Source organism: Phascolarctos cinereus, unplaced genomic scaffold (genome assembly GCF_003287225.1).
Source record: "Phascolarctos cinereus isolate Bilbo 61053 unplaced genomic scaffold, phaCin_HiC Scaffold_3;HRSCAF=262, whole genome shotgun sequence".
NCBI classification, from domain to species: Eukaryota; Metazoa; Chordata; class Mammalia; order Diprotodontia; family Phascolarctidae; genus Phascolarctos; species Phascolarctos cinereus.
In genome coordinates this window covers 105,611,644-105,631,735 of record NW_027555736.1, presented here as the reverse complement: position 1 = coordinate 105,631,735, position 20,092 = coordinate 105,611,644, and the positions used below count along the sequence as shown (strand labels likewise).

General features: G+C 39.2%; 1 protein-coding gene across 1 annotated transcript in view; it reads left to right on the top strand.

Moving 5' to 3' along the window:
• Positions 1 to 20,092, top strand: part of CFAP58 (cilia and flagella associated protein 58) — a 124,288-nt gene that overhangs the window by 36,811 nt on the left and 67,385 nt on the right. Inside the window, exons 10-15 of the mRNA XM_020987976.1 lie at positions 2,590 to 2,751; positions 4,036 to 4,182; positions 8,782 to 8,922; positions 9,197 to 9,420; positions 12,202 to 12,313; positions 18,552 to 18,656. Coding sequence (XP_020843635.1) covers positions 2,590 to 2,751; positions 4,036 to 4,182; positions 8,782 to 8,922; positions 9,197 to 9,420; positions 12,202 to 12,313; positions 18,552 to 18,656 — 891 coding nt within the window. The remainder of the gene's footprint in view (positions 1 to 2,589; positions 2,752 to 4,035; positions 4,183 to 8,781; positions 8,923 to 9,196; positions 9,421 to 12,201; positions 12,314 to 18,551; positions 18,657 to 20,092) is intronic.

Here is a 20,092-nt window from a genome sequence, read left to right as displayed (position 1 = left end):
TTTCAAGTGCTAATGTCTGTAAATAAGGCATAAGGCCTTAGTCAAACAAATAATTAGTCTTGAGGAGCCACTGTTAGGTTGTGAATTTGTTAATTGTTTGCCCCTGGTTGTGCATTCTCTGGTGTTAGCATAAGAGATGCTGTTATAGAATTATGTTGAACTAGAGGGCATCCTGAATCAGGCAGAAAGTGGAAAGACCCACTATAGTAGAAGAGCCTAAAGTGTAAGAGGAGACCCAAAGGTCACAACAGTGGAAAAGAAGGGAAGCACAAAGTAGGGGTAGCAAGGAAGGTGAACCAGTAAAGGATGCCCCCATTACTAAGAGCTGCGGAAGCTTTATCGAGAACAAGTCGTGCGGAACTAACCTTATTTCCTTTTTTGTTTTTGGGCGGGGTTACCACACTAGGAGATGAGAGGCATGCTGTAGATATAGTTACCTAGATTCAAACAGATAATTTGACAAAGCCTATTTGTGTGAACAAGGTGGAGAGAAGTGGGGTAGGCCGTAATACCATTTAAATGGATTCAGAATTGGTAGTCATCAGTGGTTTTATGCCAACTTGCAAGGAACTCTGTAGTGGCATGTCCTGGGGGTCTTTGCTGAGACTTGTGCTGTTTAGTATTTTTATAAGGGGTTTACATATAGACATAGATGATGTGCTTATCAACTGCGGAAATGACACAAAGCTAGAAGAGATGGCTAACCTGTTGAATGACAGGATCCAAACAGATGCTGACAGCTTGTACATTAGATAACACCTAATACGTTGAAATTCATTGGGGATAAATGTAAAGTCTTAAAATTGGGTTTAAAGAATCAACTCCACAAGTATATAAGATGAAGGAGTTTTATCTTTGCAGCACTTCTCAGGAAGAGCTGGTTTTTTTTTTTTGGACTGGGAGGTCAATGTGTGAACAGTATGATACATCTCCCAAAGCGAATGCAAGCTTAGGCTGCTTTCCAGAGAAGCCTAGTGTTTAGGACTAGAGAGATGCTAGTACTCCTTGTACTTTGACTTGGTCACACAGATCTGGAGATCTGTATTTGTGGGCACTGAATTTTAGAAAGCATATTGGTAAGTAGGACAACATTCAGAGGAGGATGACCAGGGTAGAGAAGGGCTAAGAATCATGTCCCAAAAGAATAATTGAAGAAACTGGAGATGTTTACCTTAGAGAAGAGAAGACTCAGGGAGAACATAGTAGTTGTCATCAAGTATTTGAAAAGATGCCACCTGGGAAAGGGTGGACTTAAGAAAAGTGAAAGAAAGTCACAGAGAAATAGATTTATGCTTAATCTAAGGGGGGAATTCCACCCTTACCTCCAGGCTTCCTAACAATGAAAACTGTTCAAAATGGAAATGGATTGCTTTAGGAGGTAATGGATTCATCCTTACAGAAATTCTTCAAACAAAGGCTGGATGGCCTCTTCTCAGGTATACTGAGGAAAGGATTCTTTTCAACACCAAGTTGAATGAGATGGCTTCTGAGATCCTTCCACCTCTAATATTCTGTGATTCTCCATATTGAGGTCCCATAAGTGAATGAGTGCCAGAAGTCTGCATCCATATGTGCTCCCTCTGTCAGATCAGAAGAGGTAGGGAGGCTGTCAAACTGTATGCTTGAAATGAGAAACAAATAGGGGAGGATCCCTTAGAATATTAAAAATTATCTTTTTTTGTTTGTTTTGAAGCTGAACATTTATTAAATGAAATACTAATGTGAAATGAAATGTTAAAGTGAAATACTCTTTAAATTTCTGCTCATCGTTATTTCCCCTATGATACTTCGACCTCCGAACCCATTGATGGCTTCCATTTCTTTTTCTGTTAGTGATTTTTTTTTAGTAGTTTATCACTTTAAAACAAATTAAAAATGTTTAATGTGAACATTTTCAGCTGAGGCAACATAGTTTACAGTGTAAAGATCATGTTCTGAAGTCTGAAGTTCTGGCTCTAATCCTGGTTCCTTGAATATGTGACATTAGGCAATTCCTTTAATTGCTACCCTTGTTTCCTATACCTGCAAAATGGGGTTAACTATATTTGGATCTCTTAGGAAAAGAGGTTATTATTTGCAGTACTATGAATTCTCTGGAAGAAAAGAGCTTGATATAGTCGAGGCATTATTGTGATTATTATTGTCAGTGTTCAAAGGTTTCAGGGTTTTTTTTTTTTTGGTTATATATAAAAGCTGCAAAACAATGAATGTGACAAAATATTGAAAGTGTGTCTTGATCTTTCATTTTTTTTCCTGAAGAGTGTTTTGTATTGAGATGTATTTAATCCTGTTTTGTCAGCAGTTATTTTCAGAATTGAAAGAATTTTCTTTTTTTTTTCCCTCTTGTGATCTCAAAATAACCATGTTAAGCCTTTCTATGTGAGTGGAACTTGTAGGAGGGAAAAAGAATGGAAAGGTCTCCTTAATCAACAAGGGTGACATTCTGTGTTGGACTTCAATGATGTTGGCTGCATTTTCTAATGACTCTGGTCCCCAGTTATCCCCTTTAGGTAAAAATCTCCCCATTTGCCACAAATTGGTCTTTGCAGTAGGATTATTTAATCATATCCATTTGCCTCTCTGCGGTAGGTCCTTACAAACATGGAAGACATCAAGATCCGTGAGATGCAGATCTTTGACTACAGGAAAAAAATAGCAGAATCAGAGACTAAGTTAAAACAGCAGCAGAACTTGTATGAAGCTGTGAGATCAGATAGGAACCTGTATAGCAAAAATCTGATTGAAGCTCAGGTAAATAATACTTTTTCCCTCCTTTAATCTTTACTTCCCTTACTATTTAAAAATATTTTGTTAATTGAAAGATGGTTAAGATCGGGAAAAATATCTCATAGTCTGTGATATTATAAATTTATTTTTACATCTTTCTAGGAAGAGAAAATTCATTTGTATAGATACTTAGAACCCAAAGCCACTTATTGATTACTATTGATTAGTTTTGTGTTAACAAAACCAAGAGTTATCAAAAGTACTAATGCCTTTCCTCTGAGATGACCTTCTACTTATGCTTATATCTTGTATGCACTATTTTTTTTTTTTGCATGTAGACTTCCCCCATTAGAATGTGAACTCCTTGAGGGCAGTGCTTAGTACATACAGTTAGTGATTAATAAATACTTGTTGACTGACTGACGTAATAGGATTGTGTGAGGCAGTTCTTCTCTTTTAACCATTAGATAGAATTGCCATGCTTCTCTTTTTAAGCTTAAAATCATGCCCATAGTAACTAAGAATCAGGGATTTATCAGACACTTGTGATCTAAGCACAAAACTTAGAGACAGAATCTATGTTATAATCTTGGCTTGTGTTGCCAGGTCTTTTTAGTTGTTTAGTCATTTCAGTCTGACTTTTCATGACACCTTTTAGGGTTTTCTTGGCAAAGACACTGGAGTGGTTTGCCATTTCCTCCTCCAGCTCATTTTGCAGATGAGCGAACTGAGACAGACAGGGTTAAGTGACTTGCCTAGGGTCATGCAGCTAGTAAGTGTCTAATGCCAGATTTGAACTCATGAAGATGAATCTTCCTGACTCCAGGCCTGTTGCTCTATCCACTGTACCACCCAGCTGCTCTTGCTAGTTCTTAGTTTTCTGTAAAATGAGGACAATACTACAATAACATCCAGGGCAGGAGTGGGGAACCTGTGACCTCAAGGCCGTATGTGGCCCTCTGGGTTCTCGAGTGCAGCCCTTGGACTGAATCCAAAGTTCACAGAACAAATTTGTTCGTGACTGGAGGACCTAGAGGGCCACATGTGGCCTTGAGGCCACAGATTCCCCACTCCCCCGATAGGGTCTGAATATTAATGGCTTAAAATACTTGAAGACTGGTGGAGAAAAAGGAGCAACGTAAAGGGAAAAAGAGTAATTCTAGGTGGTGATGGGACCAAGAGACTATTGTTTTGAGTTAGATTCTTCTAAAAGCTCTTAGTTTTTTTTTTGCTATCGATATATCTTGAGTTTCAACAGGTATCATATGGATATCTTTTTCATGCTTTTTTCCCCTTTCATCTTGTCAGGATGAGATTACAGAAATGAAGAGGAAGTTGAAGATTATGACCCACCAGGTAGATCAGTTGAAAGAAGAAATATCTTCCAAAGAAGCCTCCCTTGTGAAGTTGCACCTGGAACACCAGCGCATCGAGAAAGAGAAGGAGACTCTGAAGGTAAGGCTCCATTTGTGTGACAGGAATAGCAGGGTACTTGGGATAGAGTCTGAAATGCCTTCCCTCATGCTGAATGCTCCAGGGCAACAGCTACCTGCTTGCATTAGCACCTTAGACTTCTATGGATGTGAATCCAAAAACTTTGACAGGTGTAGTCCAACTACAAAAGTCCTGGCTAGGATCTAGGCAGCTTGAGCAACAGATTTGTGTTTTCCTTCTTGACTTTAACATATGAGAATTCCCTTCTGATATCTTAGATGTGAAGAGATATTGGAGTCTTCTATAATTCTGCTTAGAGAGTATAGTATAAAACAGGTTAACTTTGAACCCTATCCAAGATAGTTGCTATTTTTTTTTAATTGGAAGTATCAGAAGGAATTTCAGTTAAATACTACTTCATCTCTAATTTGGTCCTGAAATATGGGTTCTATGGATCACATCTTAGCAAGGCTCTTGTGTAATTACATTTAGAGACATTATTTAAAGATTGACTAGGAGGCCCAGTTTTGCTCCTAGAGCAGGAGTTCTAAACCTGGAATCCATGGACCAGTTATCAGTATATAGATTTCAGGATTTCCATGAACTTAGGTGGGAAAAAAATTAATCTCTATTTTTTTCTAACCTTTGGTTTACTTTGTTAACCTGTGTATTTTTTTTTTTTTGCATTTAAAAATAGTATTCTGAGAAGGGTTCATGACATAAAAAGGGTTAAGAATATCTGTGTGTCTAGAGTATAACATACATGTCTGGATGAATATTTTAAATGTCCTACACACAATTAACGACTCACTACTTCAGATATGTCCTATGAATATAGTAAAGTATTAGTTAAGGTTTGTTGAAGTGGGTCCCCCTGTATTCTCAGATTTGTAAGAAATATACCTATGATAATCATCATCACATAACCATGGATGTGTTCCAAATGATGAATTACAACGACACCAAATCAAAGCCCACCAGAGGCAATGGTGGAATCCTGGAGTTGTGGCTCAAGGTCAGATCTGCTGGGCATCAGATTATGTAGCAGAAATTCCTTCTGTCCTATTGCACTTTCCAGAGTTAGCCCTGGAGAAATACTATGAAAGTTAGGTGTCTAAGGATTCAAAATTTACGTGACTTTTGACTTAGAGTGTATCCCTCACTGCAGCTGTGAGACCCTTCTTCCCCTAAGGATTTCTCCATTGGGATAGTGCTGAGGTATGAAGAAGATTTCTCAATCACTTTTGATTATAGAATCAATATTCTACAAGATAGTTTTTGCTTAGGAACAAGTGTCTTTTATATATAGTCTCTTACAAAATGTGCCTCTTAGTACTTTAGTTAGGGCTTCCTTTGACATTTTAGTCTAGGGGTATGAATCCCAATGTCCATGGGCCTTTGGGACATAAATCTCTACAGTTTTCATATTAACTCTGTTCAAAGAGAAATTTAGCTTCTTATTATAAGATTTTTTTTTTTTTAGGCAATTGGGGTTAAGTGGCTTGCCCAGGGTCACAGAGCTAGTGTTGTGTTTGGTCTGAGGCCAGATTTGAACTCAGGTCCTTCTGACTTCAAGGCCGATGTTCTATCCACTGCGCCACCTAGCTGCCCCTGTAAGATTTCTATAAAGCAGTATATGTGTAGGGTTCCCTCCAGGTAAGAATGAACTCTTTCCAGTTTGTAATACCATGATGCACCTTTTGACAGGGCAGCTCAATTTATTGCTTCTCTATAAGGCTTAGAGAAGAACAGACTTCATAGTAGTTCATTCTTGCCTTCAATTAGTGCCATCAAAAGAGGGAATCATGCTGTTTTCCATACTGTGTTTCTTTTGTCAATTTCCTACTAGGTTTGACTGACTTTTTGTGATTCTGAGCATCGTCAGTACCTTATGGTTATGACAGGATGTCAATAGATTTTAGTAAAGTTGATGAATTTGGGCATATGTATCCCAGACTTATTTCATCAGCAGTGAAGGAACCATCTGATTTGGAATGTATGCCTTTCAGTCCTAACAAGCCCCTGATTCTGTCTAGTTGCCTCCAAATCGTCCTGCATCACTTGGACAGTTCTTTGATTTCTGGTGAATAATGCAGCAGCAAATACTATATGTCCAGTGCCAAGTATCATATTAGTCTCAGTCTTTAGGGCACAGTATCCTTTCACCTAATCCACTCTGTCTCATTTTATGAACTGGGGAGCAAGAGCAGAAGGAGAGAACCTAATTATTTTGTAGCAAGAAGACTCAATTAGTCCTGTTTGTGCTGCTGAGAAAGAAGCAGACAGTTTTGGTGAAACACAGAATAATTGATAGGCTCCTATAGTATGAATAAGAAGGATCTTGAGGATGGTTTTCTCAAGGTTTCTGACTTATGACTCAATAAGATGTGCAGAATTTGAGTGCAGAGACACTGCAGAAGGTACTGTGTTTCAGCAGCTCATGATCTCTGTGCATGCTGAAGCTGTGTCATCCTAGCAGACGTCTCTTAGAACATGACTCCAGTTGGATGGACCTTTTTTGGAATCTAGAAATAGTGAACTGTGTGTGACAACCCAGATTTATAACTGCTAAATGCATAAGACCCAAGATTTTTGTTTGCTGCCAACATCTAATGCCATAGCTTGTTTACAGCTCATATATCTATGACATAAGGAGACCATTCAGAATTGTGATATATTATAAAAAGAATTATATAGCACTACCAAATGCATGAACAGTTTTACATTTTTGGACAGATACTTTTACATGCTGTTGATTGCACTTTAATATAACAGGGCTTACATTTTGTTCTCCTGATGGATTCAGATTAGCCCTTGATACTTAGTAAAATGGAAGTGAATGTTGCACATCTGGGACAATAAAAGTTTTATTAAAGAAAACATGAGCTGAGCAGGTATTTTATTATTGTAGTCTCTGTCATTTTAAGTGATTGTAGAAACTGAAGTGTCTATCCTCTACCCTTTCCCTAAGTAAAACTTAGATTAGATTGACTTCAAAACTTATTTCTTTTTGTTTGTCCCTAGACCAAAGTATATTTCATGAATGAACAAACAGAACATCCTGTTTTACCCTGTTTATATGTCTTTGGTTGCATCTAGTTCGTTAAGATATATCTGGATTGTGGAGTAGCATATATCTTCTGTTTGACTAAGTTTGAGGTATGAAATTAGCGATCTTTGGGACCCTTCTGTATTACAGGAAGACCCTAGGTAGAGGTTGGCCCCTGGGACTGATGGGAGGGGCTTTTTTCAATCCAAAGACCTTTCAATAGTGTTCCTTGGGGAATTTTCTAATATTGTCCTTGAAGAAACGATTACCTCTCTTTTTCCCTGGATCACTGATCTCATCTTAGGGCTTATGTAACCCTTTTTTTCCTTTTTGACACCTTAACCTCAGTTTTCAGAATCTGCTGTATTTCCAGTTCTTATTTGAGGACGAGCTCAGTTTGTGCCTTCCTTCCCACGCCTTGTTACCAAACATTAAGGCTGACATTCTGATTTGGAATACTTGCTGACCTTTTAGCCTTGCCTAAGAACTTCTCAATGCCACGCTGTTCTTCTTTCAAATGATATTAGATTGTCATGGGAGACAGAGGGATTAAAAAAAAAACCCATAGGAATATTACTCCTGTAACTATTTTACTAAGCTGATTGCAGCCCCACTTTTGTGCCTTTATTCATGCTGGTTCCTCTGCCTAGAATAGTTCTCTCACCTCCACTTAGCTAATTATTACCTATCTGGTCCCCATCTCGTCTCCTTTGTGAAACCTTTGTTAAATACCAAACCCTTGTGACCTTTCCTTACATTTGGATGCTGTTTATTGCATCATTTGATTTTTACTTATCAGAGGCTGCATTTTATTATTATACTTTCATAGATACACATGTCTAATCAGCTGTGCTTAGTTCATAAGTTTCCTGTGGACAGAGGCTATGTCTCACTTATCTTTTTATTCCCTTCAGTGCTTAGCATGGCGCCTCACACATCGTAAGTACAAGAGTATATTTGTTGCAAGCATGTATGTATGATAAAATGGAATATGTTTTATTTCTTCAACTAAATTGCATGCTCCTTGAGAACAGGGACTAATCTTATTCTTATTCACAATTCCCATGGTGCGCTACACATAGTTGATCTCATTAAACATTTGATTGAATTTTTGCTTATAACCCAAGTGGCCCCCAAAGTCAACTTGCAAGTGTATATGACCAGCATGTTAACTTTATAATGTAATGTCCCTATATCCTGAGCACAGTTCTTTATATATTCTACATATGCTCCCTTGGTAGTTAGTTGGAATGCTATAAAATGCTGCTGAATACAAACGGAGATTTCACTGCACATATATGGCAAACCGTTAGAAATTCCTCTCGGGCATAATTCACAGAATAACCATGTTTACGATAACGTGCATTACTACACTTCCTTATTTGTTTCTTTGTGCTGGGTTTGTATTCTTTTAGTTTCATATTTGCTCATGCATACGGTCAGAGAGCCATGTTGAATGAACCAACCTAGAAATGTTCATGAAGCTCAGCAGTACATCTAAATCCTGATCCTCAACTCATACTTTGTGTGGTTACTAAGCAAAATTTGTCTGGGTGTTTTGTTCCTGTCAGGCTGAACTGCAGAAGCTGAGACAGCAAGCCCTTGAGACCAAACACTTTATTGAAAAACAAGAGGCCGAGGAGAGAAAACTCCTGAGAATTATCGCTGAGGCTGATGCTGAGAGGTTGAGGCAAAAGAAGGAGTTGGATCAGGTGGGAAGACTAGTCATCAAGAAATGAAGGTGTTTGAGTCAACTCTGGGTCACTCTTTCTCTCTTAGCTCTTCCGTCTCTATGGAAAGAATAGGTCTGTCTGTGTCTTCTTTCATCTGCTGAATGTGAAATATAACATATACAGTGCCTAGCACAGAGGAGGTGCTTAGTCAAATGCTTTCTTACTCAGTTGATGACTCTAATGCCTTATTAAAACGAGCACTACTTCCCAGTGACTAACACTGTTCATGGTACCATGTTTCTTCCTTTTCTAGGTGATAAGTGAGCGAGATATTTTGGGATCTCAGCTGGTTAGGAGGAATGACGAACTTGCTTTGCTCTATGAGAAGATCAAGATCCAGCAGTCCGTCCTGAACAAAGGAGAAAGCCAATACAACCAGAGAATAGAAGACATGCGCATTCTTAAACTGGAGATCAAGAAACTCCGACGGGAAAAGGGAATTCTTGCCAAAAGTGTGGCAAATGTGGAAGAGCTCAGGTTAAGATACTCCAGACATATTTCATTAGCAGTTGTGGTCATGTTACCATATTGGGAGCAGTTGAAATAATTGGTTTTCACTTTCATTTCTCAACACATATCTTTACTAAATTATCAAAAAGAAACCTGGGATATCATAGAATGTTATAGAATATCCTAGAGCTGGAAGGGATTTTGGAAATAATCTAATTTAACCCTCCCCACCCCCATCCCAATTTACGGAGGAGGAAATGATGGCCTAGAGAGGTTAAGTGTCTTGCTCTCCAGGTCACCCAGCTTGTAAATAGTGGAGGCAGGAGTAGAACCCAGGTCTTTTGACTGCTGGTGTTCTTTCTACTATTCCATACACTGGGTAGAATGTTGTCACGTAAATAGTGCTCCATGATAACCTTTACACATTTTCTTTCTGTGGGCTTATATGTAGAATTGAAGGAGGAGAAGAATATGGTTCTAGCATTGTTGAAAGCAGCATTTCTTTATTTGCAGCATTCATTTTTAAAAATTAGGTTCCAAATTCTCTCCCTCCCTCTAGCCCCTCCACCGTCCATTGAGAAGGCAAGAAATATAATATCAGTTACACAAGTGAAGTCACGCAAAACATATTTTCATATTTCCACGTTGCATAAAAGCAAGAAAAATAAATTCAAAAAAGTAGAAAACAGTGTTTCCTTAGGTTTTCTTTTTTTATTATTGTTGAGTCATTTCAGTAATATCCAACTCTTCGTGATCTCTTTTGAGGTTTTCTTGACAAAGCTATTGGAGTGGTTTGCCATAACTTCTCTAGCTTGTTTTACAAATGAAGAAACTAAGGCAAACAAGGTTAAGTAACTTGCCCAGGGTTGCACAAATAATAAGTGTCTGAGGTCAGATTTGAACTGAAGTCCTCCTGACTCCAGGGCTACTTCTCTATTCACTGTGTCACCTAGCTGTCCATATTACTTTAGACTCTATCTCAATGTTGTATCCCACTTCTCTTTTACCTTTGAGTACTTTCGTTATGGTGGAATGCTTAAAAAAAATCTTGCCTTATATAAGATGCATTTTCCCTTTGGGAAAACAGTTCTGTGGTTTATATAGGTACTGTGGGACTTTTCAGAAACCAGAATAATAGGTCTGAGACTTTTAAAGTAGCTCTTTCTATTACTTGTGGATTTCTGGGGAGGCATCAGAAGCCATAGGTGGACATTCATTAACTTCAAACAAGGGCACATTTTGAACCTACTGCCCAAATTCATTGGATTAAAAAAGTGATTTTGACATTTAAATTCAGGGAATGTGTTTAAGAATTGTGTGTTGGTTACCATTGCAAATGGATCAATTCTCACTAACTATAATATAGCAGCTCCGTATTTAATGAAGCCTCACGCCAATCACTAGGGCCATCAACTATAGAGGTGATTTTGTCACCTGCATGGAAAATCTGATTTGACTAGTCCTTCAGGGATTACCTCTGGTCTGCCTTCATGGACTTGAACATTCTTACTCTTCTACTTTTGCTAAGCCTGTGGCAAATGGGGGGGGGCATAGTCAATATATACTTTTAATTTTAAGCAATCAGCTCTGAGCTGTTAATTCTTATGGCTTATCTTGCTAATGAGGGGAAGTTGTATTATTAGTTTGAATGAAGCAATTAAGTAAAAGAGACTGCTTAATATTAGTTCTCTTCACGCGCACAGCAGAAAGGCACAGATAATAATATCTTTGCTACCCTTTGTCATCAGCGTTTGCCTTCACCCTCCATCATTCTTCAAGCTTCCTGTGATTGTTGTGGTAGCACCCCCACAGTAAGGCACAGTGTAGTTGAAAAATAAATCAGGCTGAAAGCCAAGAGACCTGAGTTCTAGTCCCACCCTTGGCTGCCATTAAGTAGTTTTAGTTGTCATGCTTCCTTTTTGAGATTGTTTTCCCCTATATATAAAATGAGAGGATTGTATAAAATGACTTATAAGGCCCCCTTTAGCTTTAAAATTCCATAATCCAAATTGAGGATAATAATACCCATTAATTAACAATTTCCACATATCTTTTGGGCAAGTGTTGGAGCCAGATACGAAACAGCAGTATTATAAGGAAGTAGTCTAGGACTTATTGTTGCAGTTTTTAAGCATTTGTTTGGATTACCTAGGATTTGGTTTTGAAACAAACAAACAAAGGAGCAAATCAACCAAAACCCAAAAACCAAGTGTATTGCTTCCTTTAAAAAGATGTTGAGGAAGATGGCAGAGCCCTAGATAAAACTTACTTAGAGTCGTTTAGGATTTTTGGGCTGCAGTGCCAAGAAGGCAGACTTTCGAGTCAGAGGTTGGAGGTTCATACCCTGTATCCGATGCTCCCTATGTAACCATGGGCAAGTCAATCAATCTCCTTAGGATACAGTTTCCTCATCTGGAGAGTAAGAGGGTTAGACTTGATGGCTTCTGAGGTTCCTTTCACCTCGATCAGAGATCCTTTGATTCTTCATAGTGGGAACTTAACACCAGGAAGCCAGATGCCTTGAATTGAAAATGCAGATTTATCCCACTGGGTGTGGGTGTTGTCATGAACTCCTGATTTAGAGCTGTAACAGCTCATTTGCCTCCAAGTTTTTTCCATAAATCACAAAATTGTTAAACCAAGTGATGAAACTGGGTTACTTTGATAGCTAATAGGTGCATCTGTATCTTAAAAGTCTTCCCTAAATCCAAGTTTTCTCCTGAGACTTCTTCTGTGTTGAATATTGTGGTGATGTAATACTCAAATTGATACCAAATTTCTTGACTGAAGAGACTTTGTCTTATTCAGGCAGGAGCTTTTTCACATGCAAAGAGAATTCTTAAAGGAAAGGACCCGCTGCAGAGCCCTGGAGGAGGAACTGGAGAACCCCATGAATATACACAGATGGAGAAGATTGGAGGTAACATCTGGCAAAGCATTATTCCATTTCCAACTCTGTGCCTCTACCCCACACACATTTTCTAACCTAGAGCACAACATGAAACATGGCTTTGTTTAATGCTATGCAAATTGTCGCTTATAGAAGAAGGCTGGGTGAAATGTAAATCATGCTGTTCCAGAGCCAGATGGTTCAATCAGGTTTTGTAAGAAGTCTCTGGCAAAACTCTGCCTACTTGGAGGCTTTAAAAGATGTTCAAACTCAAGACATGGGCTGGTTTCACCTACCAGTCTATGGCGACTATTTAGGTTGCTTCCTGCCAGTTAGCTTTTGTTTCTGGCTACCACCTTATCTTTGATTGTACTGGCGATGGCATCCTCACTAGCTTTCATTCAGGCTTTGCATCCTTTTCTTTCTTGTAGGAAGCAGGTATCTCATGAATTAGTCCCCTTTGTGAAGAACTAATTGATAGATAAAGCATTTATTAAAGCTTAGTATGTGTGAGGCACTAGTACAAAGACCAGCATTTTATTAACTAAAGCCTTTCTCTTTGGGATTTTTGAAAAGTACTATTAGTGGATAACATAAATAATTTTACTTTAATTTTATGTCTTCCTGATAGTCATTACCACCAAAGTACCACAACAGGTGTTGTATTAAATCAAGAAAAACTGACAGATGAAATCGAAAGGCAGGCTATGTGTGTTCAAGAAGATGGTGGGTGCCTCCTTTAGTCATTCCCGCAACATGTATATAAGAAAGGGGCCTGAGACTAACTGAACTCAAGTGTTAAGAGAATATAAATATTTTGATGTAAGGAAAATTAAAGTAAGGGGGGAAATTAGCCAGATAGATTTCAGGAAGTAATTTGTTTTCTAAAACAATTTAATGAAGAAAGTATTAAGGGTAATACTTAAGAAGATGTTATGTTAATAGGAGGCCTGAATTTTAACCATATTCAGGTCTGCCAAGAAACACTGTGCCAAATGTAGTCTAAATACGTGAATATAAGTTGGCTGTATTACGTATCTTTTAAATAAAGTCAAAGCCAACTTAAATTTCTTTACTTTTCTCTGTTTTTTTTCCCCCATACTCATTCATCTTTAGTCAAATTCCCAGAGTAGCTTAGCTGTCTTACTGAATGAGTGAGAATATGAATACTCCTGAAAGACATCTAGTCAGAGACTGTGAATTCATTTACTGACAAGACTGTTTATTCCTTATGTTTCTGTGCATGCCTCTACAAAGCATAATTCCATGTCAGGATCTCTCAAAACACAAAATAGAAACTTTGGAAAGAATTTGAATATATTTAGATGGATTTTTTTTGAGGGCATTTTATTGAATTGTCATGTCAGATCAATTGAAAGTGGGCTCAGAAAGTCCAGAGGATAATGACTGATTTTTTTTCTGTGCTGTGAGTTTAGATTGGGAATAGGAAGTTATTGGAAGGATGCCTTTCTGTGTCATGGCCCTACATTAGAACTAAATGTTGTGGTGATGGGCTGCTACCAATTGTCAGAAATATACTTGCCAGAAATCCATCCCACTCCTGGTGTAAATGAAATGACTTGTTGGTATTCTCGAAGGTGGGGGACAATATCAAAGGATGATGGAACTCTTCATCAAAAACATGACCATGTCCATTGGTAGGATAAATTTGATGAGCACTCAATTTCCTTTTATTGACTAAATAGTGCTCTGGATAAGGCATCTGAAAAGTTGTTAGCTCCTTCTTCTGGGGTAGCTTTCCATGATCCCACCATCCTATGGCTTTGTAATCATTGTTAAGGTAAGGTCCTACACACAGACACATCAAGGTCCAAAGGGAGGTGTAAGATCACAGATGTAGAAGGGATGTCATAGCCTATCTAGCTCAAGCCCTCTTTTGTACAGGTAAGGATGTTTTCTTCAGCTATTCCCTGAGCAACTTGGAATTTCTTGAAGTGTTCTTTCCTTACCGTAAGTACCTGCTATAATTGTACCATGAGAATTATGGCTTCTAGTCATATCTGACCCTTTGAGAATAAGGATAGTTTCAGTATCCCCAGTGCCTATTACAGAGTATATCTTTAATAAATACTTGTTGATTGATTGATTGACATATGGTAAGGCTAACCTGCTTTTGCCTTTGAAGAGCCCTTTAAATCTTCTTAAGTGTTTTTGGCAAGGATAAAATTGATGATGGTAGATGTAAAATTAACTTTTTACCTTCCCTAGGAAAGAGGCGTCTTGGTGTAATAGACAGAATACAGGACTTGAGGTCAGAAAGATATGAATTATTATCCTGCCTCAGATACTTATTGACTTTCTGACCCTGGCCAAGTCACTTAACATCTCTCTAACTCAGTTTCCTCATCTGTGAAATGAGGATAATACCCTCTACTTCACAGGATTGTTATGAAGATCAAATAGGATAATATCTGTAAAGTCCTTGGAAACCTTAGTGTCATATAAATGTTAGTGAAGTCAACAAATACTCATTAAGCATCTATTATATGCCAAATACAATGATAAATACTGAGGATACAAATAAAGGCAAAAAATAGTGCCTGTTTCTAAGAAGCTCACAGTCTAATGGAGGAGACAACATGCAAAAAACTATGTACAAATAAAAATAAGTAGGAAAATTAGGATACACCTAGAGGGAAGGCACTAAGATTAAGGAGGACTAGGAAAGTCTTCTTATAGAAGGTGGAATTTTATCTGAGACTTAAAGGAAGCTAGTCAAGCCAGGAGGTAGAGATGAGGAGGAAGAACATTCCATGTGTGGGGGCCAGCCAGTGAAAGTGCACTGAATTTGGAAATGAACTGTTATGAACAGCAAAGAGAGCAGTGTCAATGGTTTGCAGACTGTATGGAGTGGAGTAAGGTGTAAGAAGACCAGAAAGGCAGAAAAGGGCCAAGTTATAAAAGGCTTTGAATGCCAAAGAGAGGATTTTATATTTAATTCTAGAGATGTGATCGGCATTTTAGGAGGTGACATGGTCAGACCTGCCTTTTAGGAAGATCAGTTTGACAGCTGAGTGGAGGATAGGTGAGAATGGGGAGAAACTTGAGGTAGATCAACCAGCAGGCTTCTGTAGTAGTCTAGGTGCAAGGTGATAAAGGCTTATACTAGGGTGGTTACAGTGTCAGAGGACATACGTGGGTGTCTGAGAGATGTTACAGAGTAGGAATTGACAGCACTGGGTAGCTGATTTGATATGAAGGGAGGAGAGAGAGAGAGAAAGGGGTTGAGAATGATACCTAGGTTTTGAGGCTGGGTGACTAGAAGGATGGTGGTGCCCTCAATAGTAATAGGAATGAGGAAGAGGAGGTTGGGACAGAGGGAAGATAACGAATTCAGTTTTGGACATGTTGAGTATAAGATGTCTGTGGAATATCCAGTTCAAGATGTCTAATAGGCAGTTGGATTTATGAGACTGGAGGTTAGGAGAGAAGTTAGATCTGGAGATCTGGGGGTCATCAGCATAGAGATGATGACTGAATCTAAGGGAGCTGATGAGATTACTAAATGGAAGAGTATAGAGGGAAAAGAGAAAAGAGCCCAGGACAGAACCTTGAGGGACACTTGTGGTGAATGGTTTGGCCTGGATAGAGATAGAGCAAAAGAAGCAGAAGGAATGTTCAGACAGAGAGGAAAAGAACCAAGAGAGAGTACTGTCAAGAAAATCTTAGAGGGAAGAGAGTATCAAGGAGAAGAAACTGATTGACAGTGTCAAGAGGTCAAGGATGAGGATTGAGATTTGGCAATTAAGAGATCATTGGTAAATTTGGAGAGAGCGTTCTCAGCTGAATAATAAGTTCAGAAACTGGACTGCAGAGAGGTAATAAGAAGAGGAAGTGAAGGTGTTAATTGTAGACAGCTTTCTCAAGGAATTTAGCCACAAAAGGGAAGAGAAATATGAGATGATAGTCATTGGGGTTGGATAGATCAAGTGAAGGTTTTGGGGGTTGGGGAGACATGGGTGGGTTTGTACACAAGTAGAAAAACAACCAGTAGTCAGAGAGAGACTGAAGATAAGTGGGAAAATAGGGATAATACAAGGGCTAATCAGCTGTAAAAGAATGGATGCAATGAGATCATTTGTGCACATAGAAGGTTTCCTTGGCAAAAGTAGCTACCCTTCTCATGTTCAGGTGAAAGAGGAGATAGTGGCTGAAGGCATCTGAATGATGTGAGGTGAGGAGGAAAGGATAAGAGGGAGCTCTTGGTGAATGTCCTCATTTTATTCGGTGAAATATGAGGCAAGGTACTCAACTGAGAGGGTTGGGGGAGAGGGAGCCATGGGAAGTTTGAGGAAAGATAAGAATATTTGGAAAACTGCTGTGGTGAGTGGGACATTGAATCAATTAAGTTGGTGTAGAAGGATTATCTTGCTGTAGCGAGGGATCAGTTGAGGTTATGTAACATAAATTTGTAGTGGACCCCAGTCAGCATAGTTTTGTGATTTTTCTCTAGCAATATGCAAATATGAGTAAAGGCAGTAGATAGTGGGGGTAATCCAAGCCTAAAGCTTAATAGAGCAAAATTATTGTTAGAATAAGAGAACAAGGGAATCATGAGAAGGGGATAGTGTAGAGTCAGATTGGTTCACCAAGGGGTCAAGATAGGAAGGGAGGACAGTGTCAGGGGTAATGACCTGGTAAAGAACTGAAGGGTGGAATGGTTGGAGAATACAGAGAAGAAGAACAGGATTTGGCATTTCAAGGCAAAGGGAGAAGTAGAATGACAACAGATTGTGATCAGATAAAGGAGTTTCAGAATTTATGAATATGGAAGTAGAGTATTTGTAGGTGATATCAAGATCAAGTATGACTATCTTTGTATGTAGCTGAGGTTGAATGGAGGAGTAGGTCTTGTAAAATAAGGAATGGAGAGGTTAAGTGTTTTGAGGGAGTATTAACATATATGTTGAAGTCCCCTAAGATCAGGACAGGAGTTGGGTTGGAGACTATGAACCTGGCACTGAAATCATTGAGAAAGGAAGGTGAGTGTCCTGATTGTCAATAAATAACAGCTACCAGAATCTTGGTTGGGTGATAAATATGGATTGAATGAATCTCTAAGGAGGAAAGGTTACTCTGTGAAGGTAGTAGGAAAAGAGTCTGAAAATGGCTATGGGAAGCAGGGAGTATTCTGATTCCCCTGCCACAGCCAGTGAATGGTGGTGGTGGAGGTGGAGGTAGTATGAATAAAAGTGCAACCAGTGCTGGAAATGTTGGCCAGGGAAGCTGTTGTGTTATCAGGGAGGGAGCCAGATCTCAGTGAGTGTAAGGAGAGTGAGAAAGGAAGAGGTTTAAGCAAATTTGTTATCTATGGAGCAGACACTCAAGAGAGCACAGTGGAAGGAGTGTGAAGGTGTGTAGGAAGGAGTGTAAAGGTTGTGTAGGAAGGAGTGTAAAGGTGTGTAGGAAGGAGTGGAAGCTTTAAAGTGAGAATTTGGGAGATTTGAGTTGAAAGGAATGGGAATAAGGGAGTGGTTATTCATTGAGGGAGAAGGAGGTTTGAAGAATGATAGCTGGGGGGTAAAGAATGGGGAGGTATGATGGAATGTGAATATGTCAATTATTGAGGAATTAGTTCAGATAGGTTATTAATCTCAACAAGTTCTGCCACAGGGTGGTGTCCTCCTAGGGCTTTAGGCAGTGGTGTGTACCCGGAAAAGGGTAGATTGGGAAAGGCAACTGGTATGGAGTGGTAGGAGGCCAGAGAGGGTACTGAGAGCGTGATCAATGATTGGCTATCAGTGAGGCTATTATTATCTAAATGGTTCATGTTATAGCCGTTACCCTAGAAACTTGAAGGCGTGGCATAATGTATAGAGATGTGGCCTTGGCATCAGGAAGATCTAGGTTTGGGTCCTGCCTCTGACGCATACTGGTTTTGTGACCATGGACAATTGAGTCACCTGACATTTGAGCCCCATCTCCTCTTCTATCAAATGGAGGTGTTAGACTAGGTGGTCTCTGTGGTCCCATTTCAGCTCTGAATGTATTATCTTACTGTAAAAGAATCTCTGCTCACAACCCAAGAGCTGAAAAGCCAGCCAAGTAAAGGTTCATGACTGCATCCTGTGTGTGCTTTGATATAAGTGCTATGAAGGCAGAGATACCATCTCCCTTTTAAAAATGTTCCAGACAGTGTCTGGGGACTCATAAGGCATCTGAAAACAAGCAGTAGCACTTCTGTGATAGTGATTGATGCCATGATGCTGAGAATGTTGACTGCTCTTTTGTGCTTCCTCTCGGACAGGCCAGTGACCCCAGTACTTTTGAACTGATACAGAAGATTCACACGCTGCAGAAACGTCTCATCAGCAAGACAGAAGAGGTGGTAGAAAAGGAATTGCTCCTTCAGGTAGGATTCTTCTTCCCTGACTTTTGGATTTACAGATATTCTCACCCTCAGCACGTTCCTGTCCCAGCCGGTCCCTGGGTGATGCTCAGTAATTCCGGCATCTGTTGGGTTCTTTGGTGATGTTGAGTGGGGCACGCCTGCTAGTGAACAGCAGATGGCGACAGAGACTCACGGATGGATAACAAGCTGTGGCTGATTAATTGTTCTTTTATGCTTTCCTCATTGATATCTAGAGAATTCTGGAAAACACTTGTTTGATTGCTCTGTGGAGATGGTTTTCTAGATCTATTGAGTTTTCTTTGGTAGGTTCTTGTGAATCTGCTGGAGAGTGTTAGGGGTGTCTTCCCCACCAGTTTTAATTAGGATAATAAACTATTATTGAGCCTAAATTTGGCTTTAGACCTCAGAACCTGCAGAGTGAAATAGAACAAATGAAAAATCATTGGGGTATGGTGGAGGCAGTTATCTCTAGGTCTTTGGCTTGGCGATTGTGGATCCTTTCTGGAGATCATGGCCCTTACCAAGGCCTCTGTCAGCTAAGTTAGTCATCTGTACCTCAAGCAAGAAAGAACCTGGACGTTTTTGTTCTGTGAAGTTATTTAAAAAATCCTTCCCAGAATAATGTAAGCAGCTTCAGGCTGTCCTACCTGGTCTACGAGGCTGTTTCCCCCTCTATGGTGCTGGTTTTTGTGGAACAACAACGGTAGGGAATGAACCATATCTCTTATAGCTACTGGTAGAAATCAGGAAAAAAAGAGACATACCAGGATATTGATATAACCAGCCAGAGCCATGTGTGTTAATTTATGGACCAGAAATGTCAGAAAGAATCCATTTTAGGAGCATGATATATAACCCAGAGTTATCTCTGACCCCTGGCCTGGGCTCTCTGTAGTCTCAAATAAGTTATGCCTGCGAGTAAACTTAGACTGTTTTCTTCCAAGTGATGGAATATGGTCTTGACCACTACTCTGAGTATTATAGGCATTCCTAAAGCATCACATGGTCTTTTAGTAGTGGCAGAGAAAAGGACAGAATTCAGAAAAGAGGAATCTTGGAAGCCTTTATTCAAATCAGCTAATCCTCAAGTGATATATTCATCAAGTCAGTCTGCCCTCTGGACAGGTTGACCTGCTTTGTAGCTGACATGTGCAGTCTCTTGGGACTTGTATGTCCCAGAAAAACCACTTGTGTCATTCTTAGAGAAAAAAATTTGGGTGCTTCACCAATACTGATGGTTACATTAAAATGTTAGAAAAGTGAGTGCTCTGCACCTTACAAAAAATGCTGCAAGTAGAAATGATGTGTTTGGTTGAATCGTGGATTGTATAAAAATTCTTTTAAAAAAGAATGGTTAATATTTTGTTTTCATTGGAAGGGGTTATAAGGAAATAAATAGATTTCTTCCCCCTCTAGCTGCATGTACAGTGGGAAGA